The following is a 24,102-nucleotide window of genomic DNA, read 5'->3' on the forward strand; positions in this document are numbered from 1 at the left end:
AAATAAGGTGGGGAGCAAATTTGTATCCATCCCGTTGTTAGTTCCAACAGTTTGGTGACGTCATATTTTGAGGGGAATTCAAAAAATTGGACCTAACTGATGTGTTTACGAAATTGAAGGGGCAAACTGAATTTAAAAAAAGTTGCAGGACTGAACTGATTTTGCCACCAAAGATTTGGGGGGTAAACTGAAATTTTTTCTAAATATTAAGTTAGTCTAGTGGTTCTTGCTTGGTTAAATGTGCTTCTCAACCTATATTAAAATCTTGACATTGTTAATAGTGACTAGAGGATTGGTTGCAATACAGGCACCAACAGATTAGTCTTTAGGCCAAGAAAGCCAAGTGCACGACTTTACTAGGTAACTAGCGAAAAAATAATACATCAACCGTTACGTCCCTGTAAGTCCACAACTAAAAATTGTAATGTCTGCTCAGCCTAAACTGAGTATTGAATCTTCAACACCATTTTAGAACTCACTGCACACTTATTTAAAAATTGAACAAGAACTAAACAAAAACTTAAAATTCTTATTTCAACTAATTCCACGACTCGTGAATGCACACAAGTGATACTCAGCAACATTTCTCCCTCTCGGAGTGTACCACGCATTTCATAGTAACTAAAACAGGGACAAAGCCTCCTAAATGTTTGATTTCTTCTTCTATAATGAGAACTATGAGATGTCAGCAAAGACATCATAAGGAGTTGATGGCTCAGTCTCCAGCTAATTCGTCTTCGATTTGTTGTGCTGCCCTTGTGACTTATCGTGACATTTTTTCTCACCAACAATCAACATCGCTTTCACCTCCACCAAGTTATACTCCTTCCAAGAGCATGCTTGAACTTTTTGCCTCCAGAGTCGCGGAAACAAACTCCACCCGGAACTTACTCTTATTTGGACGTGAGCCTCTTTCCATATCCTCCTCCATACTTGCCGCATGTCTGTAATACACAACATTGTCGTTGCCACATAGGGCTTATCCTCCATCTGTTTGAGGATCATCGTCCCCTTCGGGCCTAATGCAGCAACAATGCATTTTATTTGTAGGAAACAAAATGGGGCCTTTGCACGTTGCTCCAAAAAACAAGCAAAGGCAAACCAGAAGTCATTCACACCTCCGCTATCGGAGCTCCCGTCATAGACCTATAACCTATGTTATCTTGTGAAATTATCAGCAGATATGTTAAATAAACTCACTTATTGTAGTCTTAATCAAGCTTTCATGAGATTACAAAGTAGACAAAAAATGATACATAGTTTGGTGAGTTTCTCGTTTAAATTACTGAAGAAGTCAACAAATAAACTCTTGGCATCTCCTCCTTGCATTGTGAAGCGCCTCCGATGGAAATGTTCTACTAAGAGACTGAAATGGAGCAGCCTTGTTTGTAGCAAAACATTGATAATGTTGTTTGCTCTATTTAAGACATGGATCCCTAAAAGCCTCATGTTGCAACTTAACCCAACACTACCTGCACATGGCACTATATGATCCATAATGCTAATGTTTCGTGAAATACAAGTTATGTGTAGATTTCTCAATTAGTTTTGTCTTATATCAAAGATAAATTTTCATTAATAACATGATGGTTAATGAAACCTTCGATATTAAGATGACCTCATTGAAACTCATGTTTGACATGGGTTATGTCAAAATGTTTCTTCCTCTCTGGTCACCAAAAATAAATTGAGATTTAACTCCAATTAACGTAAGCGAGATTCAAACCTGAGTATAAAACTCTTACCAACTCGACCATCTATGATGGTTAAGAACTTCAGGACATATGTTTCATTTTTTTTTTGTGCTTTGTTTTGGCAAGTCCATTGACTCCAAAAGTCGAAACTACAGGTCTGGTAGTTCATTTTCTCTCAAAATTTACTAGTCAATAACGTGGTACATATGAATTATGAAAGTAGTAAGACTTGAGGATGTCATCGAGTCGATGTAAGATAGGCGGAGACAGACAGCAGGAAATACGGGCCCCACAATGGCTGCAAGGATCGGAGGAGCCCCTTCCTAAAGCCAACCATAGCCGCATATTAGGTTTTTTTCCTTTGGGTAAAAATTTTGAAACTTTATGGTTGAAACATAGAAAGTCGAACACCCAATACGAAAATTCGCTCTCATCAACTCTCTTGCTCTAACTCACGAGATCTGTATGCTGTTGCTTGCTGCTATGAAACATGGGGTTGTGATGAGTTGAGTTTCTGAGCTGAGCAGAGAACAAATGGCGTCCGATACGGCGTCGTCTGTGGACGAACAACAGGCACAGCTTGTCACTGCTACTTCAACTGACAACAGAGGACGGCATCGGATTCTTGCTGAACTCAACCGACTCGAACAAGAACTCAAATTCTTACAGGTTCTTTCTTAATGGACTTTGTTCTTGTTTTCTGTTAATTCCCTGTTCATTGTTTTGTCTTTTTGAGGTTCCGATTCCGATTCCCTTTAGCTCATTTTTGTTCCTTGCACATTGCGTTAAAGCTGTTTTCTTTCACTAATTGCAAGTAATAAAGTTCTCATTTTGGGTACTAATAGCTGGGAAAGGTACTTTTTTTTTCTTCGAAGAAGAAGAAAGGGGTGTTGTATATACTTTCCAAGACATATGCTTCTTTTTAGTTTAGTAGAGTTTGGATGGAGAAGTAAAAGTTGTTCATAAATGGGAAAATGGGTTTGACTGCATGTTGAGATTCAGGTCTGTAGAGTGTTAACCTTGGGATTTTCCACTAGTTTGGCATGGTTGGTTGTTTTAGGTTCAGGATATGAGGAAAGAGTGATCATTTATTTGATTTTTGAGAATAAAGAGGTGAAGAAGCATTTTGAGTAGATAACTAAACAATGTAGATCAATTCTCTAACAGATTAGTGCTAGTCATGACAAAAATAAAGTTGACCACTTCCACATTGGATGTATTTTAAGAGATGATTCATAGGCAAAGTCATACTTCTTCAATCCAGTAGATTTAACTCGTTGAAACTTCTGTGGATCATCCATTTAAGTTCACCCTCCCTTCCCTTTTACTGTGCGAAGAATCACACTTTATTGATGACTAGTATATCAATTGTTGATGATAACAATTGCAGTATTTAGTTCTGTGTTTTAACTTATAACATATACATTCCTTTGAGTGATTTTGTGGTATAGTACCATACTTTTGCCCACAGGTCTTACAATGTGCTATTGACATCACTCTTGCTTAGCTTTCAGAGCTCCCAGTACTGTCCCACAACATAGATGCTGTGAGGGATTTTCTAGTCTTGCTAAAATTTATCGAGCAGATTCTTGGTCGTATGTGTATAATTTTTTCTAGATAGTTGATAGTTGATATTCTATGCTTGGTATATGTCATTTGGAGCTTTTATAAACCTCATCTATGTCAGATATTATAGTTCTTGTGCTAGAACACTGACATTTTGGTCAATTAGGTTTATAACTTTATACACAGCACAAAGGCCGTCTCCTGCACATTGACATCTATGCCAAATTATATATACAGTACTATCTGTATGTATGATATTCTTCAGAAAGTCTTTCACTGATCCTACACACTGCCTAAATTGCATCTTTATGTTACTTTATTTCTTTGATTTCCAGGAAGAGGTGGGAGAACTTGAAAATACTGAAAACGTTTCCACCATATGTTCGGAGTAAGTGTCAGTGATGATTATTCTTGTTAGCACCTTCTGTTACTTAGTTAGAGTGTCCTGTCGTTACACGACTACTATGAAGCTCAATGATAACTGATGGTCTGTTTTCTTGGTGTCCCTCAGATTGCTACCCTACATCGAAGGCAGGCCGGATCCTCTACTCCCAGTGTAAGTACCAAGTTCTATAACCAGAGTTTCGTCACTTTGTATTAAAGGGGTTGGTTCAGTGTCTAATGCACTGTCTTTGATTGCAGAACAAATGGACCTATAAATCTAATATGGGATCAATGGTTTGAAGGACCTCAAAATTCACAAAGTTGCAGTTGCTTGATACTGTGATTGGATGCAATTTAACACCTCTTGCCATGGCTCCAACAAACATGTCCTACCTGCTGTAGAGTTACTGTTAATTTTGCTCCTGCTTCTTTGAAAGTGTATTACCAGGTGTGCTGCTTAACCCTTTAGGTTGACCCTATTGAATGTAGAACTTACAATTCTTGAGCTTGTATATCAGATGCACCTATTGCTCTTCTCAGTCTTCTCCAATTAAGGGAACAAATTTTATGTCAAGAAGCTTACACTACATGACTACATGAGCAAACCCAATAAGTGCGTGTTGTTGACCGAGTCCGTCACGGATTAAATAGAATCTGTAGCAGAGGCTGGCAGTGTTTTACTGTTTTTCAATGTTTTTCTTGACATTATTGACCCAATTGGCGAAAATTCCATAATACAATGAAGTATTGAAACTCCAAAGTCGGAAGCTGTTGGATTAACAAGTGTTTCCGGTGTGTTGCACATAATCAAAAAACCGGGCTAATAACTATCAAGCTAATTGCTGCTATCACAAACTGCAGTAGAAAAAAAAAAAAAACTAACTAAAAAAACCCAAACACACTACTCACGAGGGCGAAGGGTGCTCTTCTTTAAAGGGAAAGGAATGGTGGTCGGTCTAACCACTCCTGACATAACAACCTCAGCTTTGCATGTTGTCCTTAGAATGCATCGATCTGCTCTCAATTCAAATGAAAAGAAAATGAACAAACGGAAAACATCAAATGAAAAGTGACTTAAACTCATTACAAAGACAATTGACTTTAATCATACCTCATAGTCACTATCCAACGGGTCAGCTAGCACATACAAAAGCCTTAGAGAAGTAAGTGTCATCAGGCAAATTATAATGATCTGAAGCTTCAACAATTGTGCAGAGGACACCATTCTGAATGAAAACTTGAAACAGCACAAAAGGCATATGAAAATGAAGACCCGCATCCGGGCCTTAAAGCGTGTATACTAACCAAATGTAGTCGACCTCACCATCTTTATACAAGCCCATAAAAACGGGATCAGCATCAAAAGAATGAAACCCCCTGAGCATGTAGATATCAAACATATCATGTAGCACCCTGCTAGGTGTGAGCTCATCAGGATCTCCATGGGAATCCACGGGACAACAAACAAGTTTCCCAAAAGGTGTGAGCCTAATAAAAAAACCTTGATATTCAACAGCAGCTGTGAACTGATGACGGCATGTATACCATCTCTCTTCAAACAAGTCAAAAGTGTATGCTACGAGACTCAACTCACTAAGGATTTCAGTAGGCATTATTGGAGTGATCCTACTTGAAAAACTTAATGATGGTAAAGAGGTCGAACGTGGATTGAAGCAATAAGTAATAATAATATGAAACTTGTGTCCCCAACCAGTTTGGTTTAACACTTTTTAATATCGTCATCGGGCGGACTAGGCAGGAATTGTTGAGTGCAGTCATGATCGAAGAGTTGAAACCTATGAAAAGAGAGCTTTTGTGGGTTTGTTGCGTCCAAAACATAATTTGAAGACCTAAATTGGTACAAGAAAACACCACGCTTGAATTTGGTCGTCAACCAAGAACAAAAGTCCGGATCAGAGTGGAGGAGATACTGTCTTACTATGTTGCTATGATTCGCTACCTTAAGATACTGTCTGTGCAGAGTCTATTTGCTGGAGCAGAATAAATATATCAATTGGTAGTGTAAAATTGCGCTGAGATGGTGATATTCCGGAGGGCACCTTGATGGTTTTGTACAAGAATTTACACACACGATGTATATATAAAACTGCAAAGACACCAACAAAAATTCTTACTATTTATACATAGTCAAAAATCAAAGTGCAAAAACATCCCTCACTTCATTCTCTCATTCAAAATTGTGCATGAAAACAATGATTCTATTATCTCAGAGATTATCTCAATTACACCCTAAATCAACAGCAAGTGCTATATATCTCATTAACAAATAGGGAGCCAAGTCAGTCTGGGATGCAACGATGCCGCTCAGCAGTGCCACAAAGGTGTAATACGGTTTAGTCTATAACAAGGTAGTTGAAGCATAACTCCCTATTGTGTTTCCGATTAGGGTCATAGAAGTACACAATCCGCATATGGTCCATGTATGGTGTAAGATAATCAACTAGCCCACAAGAATTGATATAGGACTAGATGGTGATTGAAAGTACCACCTAATGCAGCAACGAGTGATCTAATATTTTGTCAAATATCTTGTCAAGCACATCTTAATTTCTTCCAATATTTCATATTAAACTATTTTATTGTTGATAATAATGTAAAACTAAGAAACATATAGCGTACATTCCATAATTCAGTTATTTTAGTATACAAAAGAAGGTCCATCTCTTAATATTGTAGAAAACCAAATTTAGTCATGATGGCTCATCCCATGTTAAATGTGTGCACAAAGAAATCATGCATGTATTTTTATGTGTACTCGATCATGAAAAATTAAAGACATTTTATGAACCTTGAAGTTTAGGTAATTGTGTTCAAAGTTTCAAAACTTTGGCCGGAGGTAATTTTTTTTTTTTTTGGCTGAAGTAGAATAAAAACGTTCTTTGAGTATTTCACATGATGTAAATGACCCTTTATCATCCATTGATCAACTGATAAGATAGGCAACTGAAATCAAAGTTGGATTGTACTGATCGAAAGCATATCATCAGGTAAAATGGCTAAGCAATTAAAGACGTAACCCAAATTTACAAGTAATTCAAGGATTGATGACTGGTGTGGTGATCATCACAGAACCTGAGAAGATAAGAGGTGCCTCAAATGCAGTAAATGTTCCTCATTTGTTATGTGAAGGGACAGCCGAAGATTCGTTAGGAGGGATTCCTGCTCCCAACTCAAGGGACCTGAAGCATAGAGCACCTGCAGAGTCGACTTGTATGCTTGAAGCTCTAACTTGTGAATGTCCACATCAAGCATATGATCAGGCTCGGGTAATGGTGCTGAAAATTTTTTCCTAGTCAAAGCTGGAAATGATGACTCTGCGTCAGAACTATCACCAACATCTTCTCCAAGTTCTGCAGAACACTCATTTTGAGAGTCGGAAAGCTCGTTCAAACTACAACTAGCCACTGAACATTGGTAACTATCCTCAGTGCACTGAGTCAACTCGAAAGATCTATGCATGCCAGAGCTCGTTATGTTTCTCATTTTTGGATCCATCTCAGTACTAGAGTTGTTCGTTGATGTTTTATCTACCTGCATGTACAACATATGGTTAGCCATTGATGGCCTGTCAGATGCTCCCTCATAGATGTTTGATCTCTTGCAGCTGATTTTCCTCTCTTTTGAGCAACGCTCCTTAGAACTTGCCTCTAGTTGAACCTTCAAGTCATTCCATCTATTACTGCTCCGAATCTTAATCTGGTTTTTCTTGTGAACCTGTAAGCATCAGAAATGGATAAGCCCTATAATCAGGTAGCCTAGTGTAATAGCACAAACATAGCTCCACTAGTTATTGCAATTTCAAGCGACAAACTAAATTGCTATCCAAGAAGTAAGAGTTTACAGATATAAAAATTCCTGACAGCATACCAATCCAAAATGCATATTGATTTGTAAATTTGCAACAATTACTAGGTTCAGGTTTAGGGTTTGACCTTCTCAGTCACTGACCACTTGTTCTGATCCCAAGCTTGCCTGATCCTCAGGTTACATTCATCAAATTCCTTAAGCTGAATGGACTCGAGGAATCTAATGACAACTCGATTGTTCTTTGCTACCTTGGTTACCTTCCCAACCTTCCAACACTTTGTGTCAAACACTTCAACCATATCACCAACAATCCACCCCACTCTTTTCTTTGCATGTAGAGGCTTAGGCCTAATGTCCTTTCTGCACACCCTCTCCACCGCCATCACCCCTTTGCAGTCCATAAGTGACTTGTACCTCACAATGAAGTCATCGCCATCAACTGCGATTACTTTACCCGAAAACCAGGACATGCACAGATTATTTTCTTTTCTCAACACTTCCACTGAATTGCCTACTTTCAGCTTCATGTTCATGGAATCTTTCAAGCTTGCACCTAAAGAAAATCAACAGAGGAAATGATCAAGGTTCTGTGATACAAGAAAGGGTTTCCTCCAAATCTACACCACTTGAGAACCCAAGTTTTGATTTTGGGCAGCAGATTAGAGATTCATTAATTTGCTACTCAGTAACACCATTAGATAAGGGAAATTACCGCTTTCAAACAGAAACATGTAACTCATCAAATCAAACAAACTGACAAGAAGAAAGCAATAGCCTTCAACAATCTATGTCATTGTCTAAACTACAAAAGCAGATCTATGGATTCAAGATTGTAACTTTCAGGAACATTTATTACCAAACATATACAAAGGAAGCCGATCACTCACCAAACCCCTTTTCTACAAAATTATAACTGGTCATAGTACTCAATACTTCAATAGTTTATAATCTTTCCAATAAGCAAAGTTTTTACAATGTGCAACTGAAAAGAGTAAAGGAAAGTAGAGATAAATGACATTCCTATTGAAATCAATTTTACCCCACATGAGCTGTGATTGCCAAACCATAGTAATAGTACAATTAGGCAGATAAAGGATGAAACTTTCTTGAAATGATTGAATAGAACTGACCTGGGACTTGTTTAATTGTGCAGAATGGTGCTTTCTTCCATTGAAATCCAAATTCTGGGATGGGATTTGACAGGCGATTTGGGGTAAGTTTTTGACAATCTGGGAAATTGAGAGCAACTTAAACCCGTTTAAAGTTTTGGTGGTGTAATGGCCATTAAGGTATACTCCATGAGGGGTTTAATTGGACCATTAATAGGGTGCCATATTATCTTGTGCTTCTTTATTTTACCTTGCCTAAACTTTCTGCCTAATAATCTCTCACCATTTTCGATCCTGAAATCCTTATTGCTGTGACACAAGTCACACGATAACGTCAAATTTTGATGAGGATAGACTGAATATAGAAGCCACATAGAGAAGAGGGTAGTTACTGCTTTGCTACAGTGCACACGTGTATATTTGTATTCTTCTCTTCTGTCTCCAAATACAAGGTCCCATTTTCATAATGGTAAGGTGGTCAAGTTTAAGTGTTACTATAAGCTGTAATAAATCGGATCCTTCGAGTTCATTTGTTCAAGTTTAAGCTCGAAGAATTGAACTCAAATGAGTTATAAAAAAGATAAACATGAGTGAAAGTTGAATGTTCTTGAGCCGAAGCACACAGCTTCTCAAATATCAGAGAAAAACTAGGGGACAATTTCCCCTACAAACTTGTTTCCTCAGAAAAGTTGGTGGAGAGAAATAGGGGATAGGAAGGAGAGAAATCTCATCCTTGGCGGTAGTTTGGGTTTGGGCTTCTGGGCTGAATTCTGCAGATACTTAAAACCACTGATTTGAGATATCGACCCAAAATTTTGGGCCTCCAGGCTCCACCCTTTAGTCTTTGAATCAGCCAGATCAAACAATCAGAGCATTATCAGAACTCTAGACAAAACACTCAGTTAATTTTTTGTCGCTTAAACTTAGAGATTAATTTGTTTTATCCATTGTATCTTTGACAAATTAGATGCGGTCCACATGTGGTCTGCAATTTCACAAATCCTACAATTTCAGCACACTGAAATGGATTGCCAGCCATTTCTCACTCATAGCCTCTACCAGCCTTCAATATTTGATTGTCGATGGTCATGGCCTCATGGGTGGCATTTTTTGGTCTTTGGTTAATAGTTGATCTAGATATTATATAGTCTTTGTTTTTTGCTAAACACTGGATGTTTAGCAACTAGCATATTGAATAAGCAAGAAAAGAAAATAGAATAGTTGGTCATGAAAACAAATATGGATGGTGTCACACAAGTCTAGAATGTAGAGAGTATGCTACTTAACCTACAGGAGATAAGAAATCTGATTTGCTTAAACGTGATTAGACCCACTTGATTATCCAGTCCAAATTCCCATTCCTATACATTGCATCATCATTACATATAGGAAAATGCATAGATGTTTGAGCTAACAAAAACTAATCATCCTAGAAGAGCTAAACCTCATTAATAAACTCTTAACACTTGATTATCTTAATGATGATTCTCACTATGCCACCATGTTCTTTGCTTCCTTCAATGAAACCAAACCCCTTTACTTTTTATCACAGAGAGAGAGAGAGAGAGAGAGAGAGAGAGAGAGAGAGAGAGAGAGAGAGAGAGAGAGAGAGCTAGGGCATGCATGTGAGGTCGATGGACTGGATGGAGGAGAAGGAGGGCAGGGTAGGTATCCATCGATGTGAGCTCTGAGAAAAGCTCGACACTTTAGACAGATATTGGCTACGTCGTACGATTCCCAAGCAAATGAACCGGTGGCTTCTTTCTGCAACTGCGTGACCCGACCCGACCGAACCTTCATTACATTTTGTGAAATCTGGAAAAGCATGCACGGTGCTGGACTGTTTGGAGACCTATATCTTTTACCGTCACGTACTTTCACTTTGGATCCATTGGTGAATCAGTAATAGTTAATAGCCTCCTAATTAATCATTGTCTCGGGAAGATGATGATGGAGATTAGTGCTAATATATATATGCTTCAATGCTTGGCCTATGTCATTAGACCCTAGCTAGCTAGCATCTTAATTTGAGCGTATATCGTACCAAATCCTCCGGCTAACTACCTCCTATGACAACCTATTATTTTCATTTGATTCAGATTAATTCTGAAGCTAAACTATCCTCTATATATAGTAGAACCTGATCGACATTGACAGAAGATGATAACATATAAATTAATTAAGCTACGTACATAGGATTCACTACTTAAACTCCCTCTAGTTATAGTGTTATACATACATATTAATAAAGCATCTGATAACTCATCATATAAACAGTTCGCATATTGAAAATATATTTCAAGACGATAGAAATATGTAAATAAGAAATAAAATGAAACGTATAATATACGAGAAAACTGAATTTATCTTTTGCTCTTTTCATATAATAAGTTGATGAATTGTCAATTAATTTTCCTGTTTTATGTGTACTCGACGATACAGATGTTTAACATTATTTACTAAATCGTTCAAGCAGACAAGAAACACATGTATTGAACGTTGTGATATGAATATGTAGTTATGTACATTCGGCAACAAGGAAGAGGACATAGATGACATTCTGATCGATAACGATTAATGAACTATCTTACCATATACATACAAACATGGCACTTGTGAGTTGTGATCGGATGTGATACTTTCATTAATTTGAATGTTATCCAAATTAATATTCAGTAAGTGTCCAATATGGATTGATAGGGTTGAATCATCTGCATATGGGTGTTTCAGAATTGCCGGATCGATCTTGACGTTTAATTGGAAGGTATATGAATGATTTAACAGAGAGATAAGAGAGGCAAGATCTATCAGAAAAACATGACAATTGGGTCATCCGAATATGCATGCATTGCTTTATCCTCATAATTATTCTTCTTGTATAATTGCTCAGAGATCTAAAACGTGAAAATTGAAAGAATATTATTATGTGGACACTGCATGCATGTTGGGGAAAATTTAATTTATGCTGTTATTACTTTTGGATTATATTGAACATTATGCTTCGCAGTTAATCTAGCTAGCTAGGTTTCTTAATCTGCATATATATATATATATATGAGACTATAATACGAAGGAGAATAAAGGACTGAACTATAATACCAACAAGCCTTCCTACTGCTATATATCTGACAAATATGCCAACCATGCTTGGTCTTTTCACATGTCTTAACATGTTCCTAGCGCGACCTTTTTCAAAACTTACTTTGAAAATGAATCTGATATATGTTAGAATGTGACAACCATGAGAATCCATAGTACCGAACTTTAGAAGTCAGATTAATCAGTCACAAAAGTATAAAAACAGTGTTCATCTAAGAGAGAAGCGAAACATAATGCATTCTCACCATCATCCTAGCTAAATGCATTCTCACTTACATCCCGGCCGGTTAGATAAATCGCGATCGTATCTATAAAATTTAAAATTTGTATTGCATGCCGGTTAGATTATAATCTGGATGCATGATCGATAATGTGTAAAATTCAAAATTAACTATTGAATGCTTAGCTTATAATATTCGTGATCTGATATGTTAGTTAGTAATTATAGTTAGTTATATTGCAATCATCTTGCATGGCAGTACTGCTATTTATTTGCAATTTTGCATGTTATTTTTCGATTCCATCTTTATTTGCAGGTCGGTAAGGGACTTACTTGTTTGTGTAACAAAAACAATTGATTCGTGAGATTATTTCCATTAGCTTCTTCGTCTACTACTTAAGCTTTAAATCTTCTGGAGTATTCCAATTAAAGTTCAATGATCGGTGTATTGATTTTTCAATTAACGTAAGAAATTTTTAAAAAAAAATCACAATAAACGTAGAAAATAGATCAGTTTCACAAGTTTGATAGGAGCTCGTGGAATTTCTTATAGAGCAAGACATGTGCTAGATATATTTCATTTTAGTCTTTTTATTTCTATGCGTGCTTACCACATCCCTGTGCTTAGCACATTTATCAAACTTCAGGGTACTATCATTGAGTGATCGAGGATACGTGGATACGTTACCTAAATCATTCGATTGAAGCTAGGGTTTCGTCATATGCGGACATTTTGGCATTTTCAGGAGGATTAATTAGTAAATAATTGCAAGTTAATAATCTTCATTAGTTTGATGTAATTTGCCATAGGCATGCATTTCATAGAGTAAGGTCTAATTACTAGGTAGAATAACTGACGGAGCTATACGAAAATCAGGCCGGCCTAAACTTCGAAGGTATAGAACAAATGTCGTACTTTCACCTCCTTCGATTGCGGGTGCAAAAATACAAGAAACCTGATATATATAAGAAAGAAAGATAGATTCATAGATATAATGCAGTTGATGATCTTGGAGCAGAAATGTACCATACTATGTGACAGGCCTCCATGGTTAAAATGCATGACGCATATATACATACAGAGCTTCAAGTCTTGAACAGTAGTCACACCAGTCAAGTCCATCATGCGTCAGGATTCCATCATCAGTTTTCATGATTGATTCAGCATTTCCATGAATCCATTTCCCCAATCAGACACTTCTGCAGAACGTACCCTTAACATTTGTATATTTCCTCTGCCAAACCATATGGGGGTGAAGACTGATGAACTGATCAGTAGACTGACATTATAATATGAATAAGGAATAGACGTATTAGAAGAGACCCCCCAGCTCATCGATTACAATTAGATATTAAACATGGCAGAGAGGCCACAAGCTTATCTTAGGGTTTGATCGTATTTTTCATAGAAATGTGGAAAATTATGAATATTTCTGACGCAGTTTGAGATCATTAAGATATATATAGATAGGGCTTTGGTTTTAAGGAATGTGTGCAGAAGAGAGGGGTCGGTGAGAGAACATGGGAGCTCTCAGACTCAGGTTTGGGAACTGCGCTGTATATCTTACCACATTCATGTAACTAGCTGGGGCATGGGAAATTGAAATCAGCTAAGGCTAGCCATACCCAGTTGGGTTCAATTTGTAAGACTATATATTGTCACATCAGGTGGATGTAATAGATACACTGATACAGTATATAGAGAACTTGAGCTGGGAACTGTGCTATCTTATTCTTACCACATTCATGTAACTATAACTAGGGCATGGGAAACGAAGAAACATTAGTTAAGCTTAGCCACTTAATCTTTGTCTTTGTATAAATTGATCGAGATTAACCAGTTCGAGGGGGAAACAATCCGATGATCACCTACCAATTATGGCCTATAATGACAGTTAGAAGAGCTCTCTTGATTAGTCATCACTGATATCCAACTATATATACTCAAAGAAAAGAGAAGGAACAACAAATGGAACTGTGGAAGAGAGGCTAGGCTAGGGGTTTGGAGGGGTTGTGCAGATCTGGATGCATGTGGATTATAAGAAAAGAGAGAAGATATATAGAATAAGATCGAAGAAGAAAGATAAAGGTAAACATATATATCACTGAAAACAGACTACCTGCAATTTATCTTTGATCTGTATAGACTGTATTTTAAATTTCTTCAAAACGATAATTGTAAGAGTGAAGACAACACAAGTGACTCAATCCATGAGCTAGGGAAGGAGGTATTAGTTAGTTAGGCAAATACCATATGAGAATGAGATAGAGTACAAGGATCAATAGTAACAGAGCTAAGGGGGTCACATGGATAGCAACCAGAAAGCTATGCCATATGCATGGGGTAGTCTTTACGCTTCAGCCTTAAGACAATACACATGGGGGTGGCAGCAAACCTCAATCAGCAAAACCTGACCCCCATTTGTTTTGATCATTGCAACAAGTGCAATGGAACCACCACCTTACCTTTAATTTACTTATCTTCATCATCATTGAGGCCTAGCGTAACTCCAAAAGCTTAGCCCCTGTGCTTGGTATTCCAGCAGGGAAGTTAGTTTCCAGTCAAGGATTCTAGCAGTTCCAATCATAGAGGGAAGGAATATTATGCCTGCAGATCCCTTCAAAACCATTCCACTAGTTTTCTTTTCCTAATTTCTTTTTTGCTATAGTGATTTATGCTTTTAGTATTTTTCAAATTATTCAATTAATATCTTGTGAACAATTTCTTATATATATATATATATATATATATATATAATAGTATGTCCATCATCTAGTACTGAACAACTTTCATAAGACTAATTGACGTAATTGATCGAACGTTACGTTCATCTTTAATATCTATAAATTAAGATGTCAAACATGAATAATTTATAATATTTAATTAATACAAAACTCACATAATATAAATGATTACATGAATGTCGATATGAACGTAATGTTATAACTTATAAGTATGCTTCAGTCCCCCGTAAATCGGTCATTCAACATTTTATGTGCATCCCTTAAATGATACTAAACAACTTCATGTCCTACTAACTTGCTACATATAATGGATTGACTGCCTTCCGGATACAGCTAAAATCTTATTATTAGATTTCTGTCATTACAAATTTACAAACATTAATATCAATCAGTCAGCTGCCAGAGAACAAAGAAGGTATTCATATACCAACATTTGCGGTTTGAATGCCATTTGTACATAAAAATTAACTCGATGGTTGAAGAGTAGATGGCATTTAGGGTGTGCATGCAGGGTATTATAATTTTGATTTATAAGATGTCAGGATTTCTTTAAACCAGCTGAACTGGCTGTTGCAGAGAGCCAGTGAGCTTTGTTTAAGTTTGAGCAACAACCTTGTCAAACCAGCATCAAAGGGGGCAGCTGCATGCTACCAAGAGTGAACTGTAACAGCTTGCTTGACTATCTGACTTTAAGCTCTTCAGTCGAGAAGGACTCTCATACATCCATCAAACACAAACAGATTTATTGCATCTCGATCGTATATATAAGCTCATGTATTGCGTAAAATGCAAATCAACTTCATGTATCGGATCACTGATCGACTACATGCATGGGATCCTATTAGACCTTATATATATGGAACATCAAGTTCATTTAACAAGTAGGATAATCTTGTTATTGAGAAACATAAGAGAAGTATTTCATACATAACACAAGATATTGCTGAATTTGAGACTCATTTCTTCATCATGAGAGTGAAATGGTTGCAGAAGTTTGCTCGCTCGCTTACAAAGTTGCTATTGCTTGGCCTTGGTAAGCCATACATTCTGTCGATCAAACACAATCTATTGTCACATAGGAATATATGATATAACTAGAACAAGGATAAGCGTGGCCCGTGGATCATATTGTACTGATACTGTCCAAACTTAACCACCTTTAAGGTGTTGGGTTTTAATCACAAAATGTCTCGGTACAATTAAGTGTGATCCATCCACTTATAAGTTGTATTTTATTTATCCTTTTTCTAATGTGGGATCTTTCCTCTCCAACAATATATAATAGAGAGGACCAGAGGTTCACCCTTTAGCCTGTTTTTCTTGCAGAGTTGCTAATGCCTCTTGCCTCAGGGAGACAATATTACGCCGAACACCTTGGTAGCTTTACCCTCTCTCTCTCTGTTCTTGTTCTTTTTGTATTTTGGTATCTCTGATGGCTTTACGTTCAACAAAAATATATTTGAGGAGGTTGATCATCTCCTTCATCTTTGCCTTGGATCCCCCATTGATGCAATTACCCTTGCTCGCTTGAATCAAAGCAACCCAAGTTGGCTTTAATACGTACTACTAAGGAGGTTGATCGATAAGATGGTCAAGGTTATATATTCTCATATAAGTTGCAGATTTCAAAACAAGTAGAGCAACTTGATTTTTACTAACCAAGACGTAATTTATCAGGATATTATAGTTTACAGAATAATCAAACAGATCCATCTCTGAAAAAGATAACGGTAATACTCGCATTTTCCTTGTAGTTTAAGAAATCTCTTCGGACTTGACGGATAATATGCATTTTATCAAATACCAAGATATATACTAATATAGCTCAGGAAACAATATGTGTGTGTATATATATTGATATGTATAATGTGTTAATATATGTGTGCACGTATATAGGAACACATGTACCCTAAACAGAAGCGAATACCCTCCTAGAGAAATATTTAACAATCGGATTCTGAGCCTCTTTGCGGAGATAAGTAAGTTTACCGAAAACAAGTATAATTTAAAATGGGAGAGAATTTAGGAAATTCACAAGAGTTGTTAAGGGAAAGCAGAGACCCCAAAATGATGTTCTTTTTTAAGTTGGGATTGGGCGCTCATACCGTGACATTATTACAATTGTTAACATATATGTTGTATTGCGTAAAATGCAAGGTGTTGATCATAGAGTGGCATATTCATTTGCACATCACCAAATGATTGTGGTCACTTCTACTTGTGCAACCATGAATTGGAAACATAAAAAACGTGATGAGACGAGTATGAATTTACATTCACGGCGTTTTATTAATTACGGTACTTACATAAGGGTACATATATGAAGATCGGATTTTACGCATTAAGGTACACTTGCATCATCGATATGCAAGTCACGTTGATTCGAGCTGTGAAGATAGAATGACGACTAGAGACACTCAATTCCTTCTATGCTTTTCAATTTGATCATATCAAATTAAACGCTCATGATAAGAGAATTACTTTTTAGATCCAGGGTCCTCATCTCATTGTTCGAAAACACTTGTACCATTTTTTTCGCTTTCAATTTTGTTACGGTCGCACATATGAATGAATCATATATATACTTCATATTGTTTGTTTGGTTCACTTACATCTTGGTACGTAGAAGAATTTTCTATATATACCGTATACTCAAATTTAAATATCCACGATTAGGGAGAGATAAACCTCTATAGTTAAACTTTTTTTTTTTTTTTTGTAGTTTCCACTACCCCTTTTATTTAGTATAGACTGAATACGTACTTAGCTATATACAAAAAATGAGAAAGCAACACTTCCGGCTGGTTCTCTAGGAAAAAGAGTTGAAAACAACTTCACGATACATCTAGTATATGTCAAATAGACAAATGAACGTGATAGTGTGACACTAAGGAATTAAACGGGGTTTCGAAAGTGCTTTAGGAATGTGTGTCTTACATTTTTCATTTGTAAAGGGATCATGCTAGGCTGCTTGCTAGTTGTTTTATTTAAAGCTAGCTTACATCTGCTACAAATATTTGAATATATGGAAAAAGAAAATACTTACGTGCAAATTAGTATTTTCTTACGGGGAATTAGGAATTTAAGAAAACCCAAAGATGATTAAGTAAAAGCTTCCATTTGTGACTACCCTACATCTGCTACAAATCTTTGTACAATTTGCATCAAACAAACCTTTGTAAAAGCTTCTTATTGCTGTCATGAACGTAGGAACTCGGGGAACGAAATGATTTCAATTCCATACAGCATGATCTCTCGCATGACAGCTTATACCAAATAGAACACCAACGTGGTTATCGTTCTGGGTTTTTCAAGTCACTTTTCACATGAAAACGAAACCTAGTTCTCTATATGTGTCAAAGATCCTCCCATGCATCATGATTTGATTTGAAAGCACTACGAAACCCACCCATCATCATCGTCCTCGTCCACCATGAGCTAGCAGGAACAAAGCAGAAGAATGTTCATCCCTTTCGATACCCTGATACAACATCTCAAGCGGTCAGCGGTGCACCATGTCCGTTTCTACCTCCTCTCCTAAACGTGGCGAACAGTGTCGAAACGTCGTCGTCTTCCTCCAAGCAGCTGGCCTCTGCCCCTTGATTCCCTCCAAAAATCGAAGTCGTAACACTCCTCCGGAATCCCTGTGTCCTTACGTGGACTCTCCTCCACCTGTCACCCGTCCCCCTCCACGTGGTCTCCCCTCCAGGGGGACCCCCTACCCCAAAGTCCCAACCGTTTTGGCTCTACACTCCCCGTTCTAGGGTTTCGCCGCTGTGGGAGTGCTACAGTGCCCGCGTGGCCTGAGATTCTAATCTCGTGGCTCGCGTCGATATTCTTTTTATGTCCCACCCACGGTAGTGGAACGCAATGGACGGCTGCGATCTCCCGTCGGAGATGGGTCAAACCCGGTCAAAGATCACCCGGATCGAGGGAAGTGGGAAGTGGGTGCATGCATTGCCCACGGAGAGACCCAGGTGCGGGTCCAGCTTCAGGTCCGTGCACTCTTCCTGCAGACAAGTCGAAAAACCATTTTCTTTCGGACACCCGCCCTTGACTGGAAGGGCACAACCGTCATTTGACACCTTCAATCCGGACACATTAGGCATTTCGTAAAAAGGAAGGGGCAAATGGTGGGATTTGGTTATGTTAGAGTGTTGCGTCCCTTTATTATATGAATCCTCCTGGCGTTCCATTAACTCCGCCAACCCCTTTAAAAAGAACCAGAAAAGCGGGAGACACACAGATAAAGGCGTGGCTCAGTCAGAAAGAGAGAGGGAGTTATGGAGAAATGTAAGTTTTTATGGAGGTAAGTGAGTGATTTGAGTGAAAGATTAAGATCAAAGAGAGACGTTGAAGAAGAGAGGAGGAGCTAGCTAGAGATCAGTGAGTGATATTTATTTGGCTGCGAAAATGACGACTGGGATGGTTCAAGATCAGCAGAACCTTGAGAAACAGATGGGGTGCATGGCCGGCTTGCTTCAGATCTTCGATCGCCACCAGATTCTCTCCGGCAAACGCCTCTACTCCACTAAACGCCTTCCTTCCTCGGCGGTGAGTTTGAAAACGAAATACTCATATTATTATTCGGCTCAATGTACCAACAAATTTCAATGTGTTGTGTATTGATATCTGTTTGATTTGTTTTGTTTCTCAGGCTATGGTGGCGTCGTCACCGGAGCCGTCGTCCAACGTATCGCCGGAGACATCAAAGGAGTTGGAAAAGCAACCACCGCAAAACAAATCCCTGCCTTCACCCGACAGGTTGAACTTGAAGCAGTCTCCATCGGCGTCGGAGCTCCGATCTCCTTTACCGGAGCCGAGGACGCCGACGGCCGAATCGCCTTATCCGAAATCTCCGCTTCCTCTTCCGGTTTTCGAATTCAAAGAAGGCACGAGGTCGTCGTGGAAGTTTTCGAGAGACATGCCGCGGCTCTCGCTCGATAGCAGGGCCACAGTGGACGCCAAAGGAAGCCTTTACCCGAAGGAGATCCGAACCAACGCCGCGATATTGTCCGCCAACCGAAGCGTGAACTCCGGCGAGGATGGAGACAAGAATCACCGCTCGCCTAGCGTCATTGCGAGGCTAATGGGACTGGAACCGTTACCGCAATCGGATCCTGAACCGATCAAGCTCCGGAGATCGGCTTCCGAGTCGAGAGTGAACAGAGATCTGTACCAGCCACGGTCTAACGATAACAATAATTTCCAGGCAAGGCAACCGCAGCAAGAGAATTCGAAGAGCAATGTTTCCGGCAATGTAGGCAATAAAGAGCACCGGAGCTCCAATGGTAGACAGGTAGATCCGAAGGCTTACAATGTGAAAGCTCAAAACAGGGGAATGGTGCAGAGGAAGAGCTTCTTTGACTCGGCGGATTTTTTCCCGGAGCCGAAACAGTCCATTTCGGTTTACGGCGAGATTGAGAAGCGGCTGAGGATGAGAGGCATTGATGAACCGTCTAAAGATTTGGAGACATTGAAGCAAATCCTGGAAGCGTTACAGCTCAAAGGTCTTCTTCACTCCCGGAAATCATCGTCGTCTCCCCAAATCAACTCCCGAAACTTCGTCTACGACCGGTTCGCGGAGTCGCCAATTGTGGTGATGAGGCCGTCCAGATCGCCGAGTTCCACTAACCGAGCCGCCAGATTCGGCAACGAATCGCCGCCTTCGAGTTTCCGGTCAAGAGCTGCAGCTCACCGGAATTCGAATCCCGGCGGCGAGACGTATCAGACGGCGAGCCCAAGGCGTGAGCGGCCGGAGAATGTGCGGAGCCAGAGCAGAGGTAGAAGTCCGAACCCGCTGACCAGGAGCGAGAATGGCGTGAGGAGTCCGAGTCGGAGAGGCCCATTAGTGATCGAGACGCATAGAAAAGGAAACAGCGATCCAGTGGAGCACAGGAGAGTCTCTCCGGTTCACTCTCCCAAGGTTAGTTCAAGACGGTCGGTCTCAGATCAACCAATGACCAATCGTTCACCCAGGGTCAAGAAACCAACGGCGGAGATCACACCCAAGGAGGAAAAAATAACCATCCACAGAGCAGAGGATGATTCCTCCACCATGTCCGAGAGTAGCATTAGTAATAGTACTTCTTCACAAACCGACACTGAGGTAACTTAATTAGTCATTCATTTTCTTTTGATAATTTTTAAGTGTAATCAGTTAGGCGATATTAGTTGTTCGGGATTTTATTAACGGAATGAGATGAATTTTATTGTAGAGATGGAAGGTGGAGGAGTACAAAGAAGGGAGGAGTCTATTGGAGAGGTGTGACAAGCTACTACACAGCATAGCCGAGTTGCAACCGAGTCCGGTCTCCGTTCTCGACTCGTCGTTTTACAAAGAGGAATCTTCACCCTCGCCAGTGATGAAGCGCAGCATTGATTTCAAAGGTAATTGGGCCACTTCTTCTTCCCCAACATTAACACACTGCCACACAAAAGACAGACTGCCATTTTTGTTTGTTTAAGCAGCAGCTCTGTGGTCTGGTCTTCCTTCCAGTTTCAGAGAGATTTTGATTGCTTACAGTTTGCGATTTTTAACCTAATCGGTGACGTCTTACAGTCTTAGGCCCCCCCCCTGTTCCCAGCCCTTCTACCCTTCATAGGTTTACTGGTACTGCACCACTGCCTGGGGTTGTGGAACTTGTGGGGATAGATAGGTATCCTCTGCACTTTCTGCCACAGTGAATATATCTAGTAATGTCTTTAACGCCAATTAATCCTGTCCACGTCATTCACTCCCAAATTTGGACCCTCCCAGCGCACAGATTTAATGCTTTAAAAAATGTTACATTTCACACGTGGTTGGTTTCCATTGATTAGCTGTGACATAAACAGGGAAATAGGTCCGTGGTACAGTAGTCACGGAGTAGGATACACTTTCTGATGGCGATGCTCGGGGTAGGGAGCTGGAAAACGACACCGTTTTCCGGTCAAGATCGAATTGATGAACCCTAACTGTAATCCATGACAATGACCCACTTGCAACTACAGCTGCTAAATTTGATTGTCCATTATCTACGTGTCTACAATTTCGACCGGTGGGTTTAATTATTTGATTTTAATTTTCGGTTTGATGAAACAGGTGAGATGGTAGATATTTGGGGGCAGCCAATCTGCGGAAACGAGTCGGAATCCGACGACTCTGATTTTGTCTACGTTTCCGAGATTCTCCGAGCTTTGAATTACTTACCGGAAGACTCCGACATTTTCTCATTGCTGGAGAAGCAGCAAGAGCTCAAGGGGAAAGACACTTCTCGAGTTTCGACACTCGAGAGGAGGCTCATCTTCGACATTATCACAAAAATTATCGACCGCAACCGGCAATTGCCGCCGTGGAAGGCAGTGTCACGGCAGACTTCGGTGCCGGAAATCTGGTCGGAGTTTCGGAGAATCCGGGTGAGGGATGAATCGGAGGATTTGTTTGAAGTCATATGCGGAGTATTGAAGAAGGACCTTGCAGAGGACGCAATAAACGGGTGGGGAGACTGTTCCGTCGAAATGTCCGACGCCGTTTTGGACATTGAACGCCTCATCTTCAAGGACTTGATCGGCGAAACGATCCGAGATCTCGCTTCTATTTCCCCGAATTCCGGTAGAGTTGCGGCGCTTTGTAGGAAGTTGGTCTTCTGAAAACGGAGGGGAGAAAGGGAAGGAAGTTCCAATTTTCGCGCCTTTTTTTTTCTTTGAAATTAAAAATATGATGTTTGTTTAGCTTTTTTATTTTTAGATTAGAATATTTGGGGAAATGTTTGTCTACGCTCTTTTAAAAAAAAACCAGGCAAATCTAACGGTCACAATCTGTAAAAAAGAAATTGTTTTTTTTCTTCTCTGATTATTATTATCATGATTAAAATTTCTCTGTTTTTGAAAAAGTGAATGAGGTGTGGTCTGCTCGAAGCAAAGCATGTGCAGAAAAGAGAGGGGTAAAAAGTGGTAAAAGCCTGAAAAAGGAACTATGTTTTCAGCGATAAAGTGAGGGATCGATTCATGTGTGATGTCTCCAATTGATGAGTTAAACATTCCATGGCTGCTCATGATGATCATAGCACCCCAATTCTGGGCCATCGCCCTCAAATTTTGGATCTTGCATTATAAAAAAATTTAAAAAAATCTAGTATGCAAAAGACATCATTATTGTGAAGCCTAGATCGCGCATGAATTTCTCTAATGAAAACATTGAGCTTCATGATGAGTGGAAGTGGATTTCATGGATTAGAATGGAGGTTACAACAGAAGTTGATACTGTGGATTGGTTTTGTTACTGGTTTTGAAGTTTACCGATCAAGCATCCAATTCCAAGTTTTCCGAACCCGAACTTGTGGTGTAGGCTAACACTAACTCATCACGTTTGATGTTATGAACACCTGAGTTACCATGAATATAACAGGGTTATTGAGTATTCTCTATGAAGTTCGATATATGCTTGTTGTAGATTAGTGATATTTTTTTTTACAATAGTGGACGAAACTCAATTTAAATCTTATTGTTGCTAAACGTGTACTTTGTCGGGGCTGTCTATATAAAAATTAATTTTGGATAGAGTTCAAAATGAGTTTGGAATTGATGGAAGTGGGAAACAAAATCAGATAGGAAACAGCTAGCATATTCTGATGCCCCAGCAGAGTATTTAGACAGTAACAAGCAACAACTATCAACTATAGCAACACAGCTAAGGCCTAAAGATCCCTATAACACTATCGACCTTATGAAGGTGTTCTATATCATGTGCCTCCATTTTGTTGCTGTTCATTATGCGTCTCCATTGCAAACTTTAAACGTTCAAACATACCTCTTTAGAGAGCTACACAAAATAGTCCTTATTATTGGCTATAGAATGGTCCTCGATCAGATCTTGGTTCTGGATCACCTTCATAATACACATACATCACTGTGCTTCTCTTATGCAGCAACAGTCATAAGCCGGCTTCCAATTATGTGTATGGACTATGGACCCTCTTTGTTTTTGCCTCACAAGAATTATGCAAAACCCTATTCGGATTCCAAATCAGTTGCAGACAGGTGCATGAGGAATGGTACCAGTTTTGGGTCCTATGGCTGTGCCTTTTGTCTTTTCATTTTGGCAGATTTTTCCCTACAATGCAGTGGGCATAACCAAGAGAAAGAAAAAGCTCAAAAAACTTGGTGGGGTTTCTCGATAGATAAGGCTTTCCTACTCCCATCACCATGCCCTAGCCCCTTTCCCAACTTAGAGCAGCTAATATCTCTAATCAATTTATCTGTAACGAATAATGTTAAGTAAACCACGGCATGAATTTTATGTCGATTAATCTCTGTATAAACCCTGCTCGTAATGGGTTGTCTCTTTGGCATAAGCAAGGAGATGAGTAGAATGTTAGGCCAGCCATCACCATCTTTGATTTCATTCCATTAATCACTTTGGTCCATTCCTAAGTAGAGACCTCCAAAAGGCCAAAGGAGAAAACCAAATGGGTTT

General features: G+C 39.2%; 3 protein-coding genes across 3 annotated transcripts; 2 read left to right on the forward strand and 1 right to left on the reverse strand.

The window, feature by feature from the left end:
- Positions 1-1,967: 1,967 nt before the first annotated feature.
- On the forward strand, positions 1,968-4,397 carry LOC101310566 (guanine nucleotide-binding protein subunit gamma 1-like). The gene is made up of 4 exons (XM_004290593.1): positions 1,968-2,363; positions 3,596-3,648; positions 3,772-3,816; positions 3,903-4,397. The coding sequence occupies exons 1-4, from the start codon at positions 2,229-2,231 to the stop codon at positions 3,985-3,987; spliced, it is 318 nt and encodes a 105-aa protein (XP_004290641.1). The 5' UTR covers positions 1,968-2,228; the 3' UTR covers positions 3,988-4,397.
- A 2,331-nt stretch (positions 4,398-6,728) lies between these two features.
- On the reverse strand, positions 6,729-7,999 carry LOC101309999. The gene is made up of 2 exons (XM_004292538.1): positions 7,598-7,999; positions 6,729-7,379 (listed from the first exon to the last, which is right to left on the reverse strand). The coding sequence occupies exons 1-2, from the start codon at positions 7,997-7,999 to the stop codon at positions 6,729-6,731; spliced, it is 1,053 nt and encodes a 350-aa protein (XP_004292586.1).
- Positions 8,000-18,909: 10,910 nt separating this feature from the next.
- Positions 18,910-22,517, forward strand: LOC101310850 (protein LONGIFOLIA 1-like). The gene is made up of 4 exons (XM_004290594.1): positions 18,910-19,199; positions 19,303-20,754; positions 20,864-21,035; positions 21,730-22,517. The coding sequence occupies exons 1-4, from the start codon at positions 19,059-19,061 to the stop codon at positions 22,275-22,277; spliced, it is 2,313 nt and encodes a 770-aa protein (XP_004290642.1). The 5' UTR covers positions 18,910-19,058; the 3' UTR covers positions 22,278-22,517.
- Positions 22,518-24,102: the final 1,585 nt, after the last annotated feature.

This window comes from Fragaria vesca, linkage group LG2 (assembly GCF_000184155.1).
Source record: "Fragaria vesca subsp. vesca linkage group LG2, FraVesHawaii_1.0, whole genome shotgun sequence".
NCBI classification, from domain to species: Eukaryota; Viridiplantae; Streptophyta; class Magnoliopsida; order Rosales; family Rosaceae; genus Fragaria; species Fragaria vesca.

Excerpts from the sequence above, each read along its gene's own strand:
- LOC101310850 (XM_004290594.1), top strand. The coding sequence starts at position 19,059 with ATGACGACTGGGATGGTTCAAGATCAGCAGAACCTTGAGAAACAGATG. Across the intron at positions 19,200-19,302 it reads AACGCCTTCCTTCCTCGGCG|GCTATGGTGGCGTCGTCACC; the intron begins GTGAGTTTGAAA and ends TTTGTTTCTCAG. Across the intron at positions 20,755-20,863 it reads CTTCACAAACCGACACTGAG|AGATGGAAGGTGGAGGAGTA; the intron begins GTAACTTAATTA and ends ATTTTATTGTAG.
- LOC101309999 (XM_004292538.1), bottom strand. The coding sequence starts at position 7,999 with ATGAAGCTGAAAGTAGGCAATTCAGTGGAAGTGTTGAGAAAAGAAAAT. Across the intron at positions 7,380-7,597 it reads AGTGGTCAGTGACTGAGAAG|GTTCACAAGAAAAACCAGAT; the intron begins GTCAAACCCTAA and ends TGATGCTTACAG.
- LOC101310566 (XM_004290593.1), top strand. The coding sequence starts at position 2,229 with ATGGCGTCCGATACGGCGTCGTCTGTGGACGAACAACAGGCACAGCTT. Across the intron at positions 2,364-3,595 it reads AAGAACTCAAATTCTTACAG|GAAGAGGTGGGAGAACTTGA; the intron begins GTTCTTTCTTAA and ends TTTGATTTCCAG. Across the intron at positions 3,817-3,902 it reads CCGGATCCTCTACTCCCAGT|AACAAATGGACCTATAAATC; the intron begins GTAAGTACCAAG and ends CTTTGATTGCAG.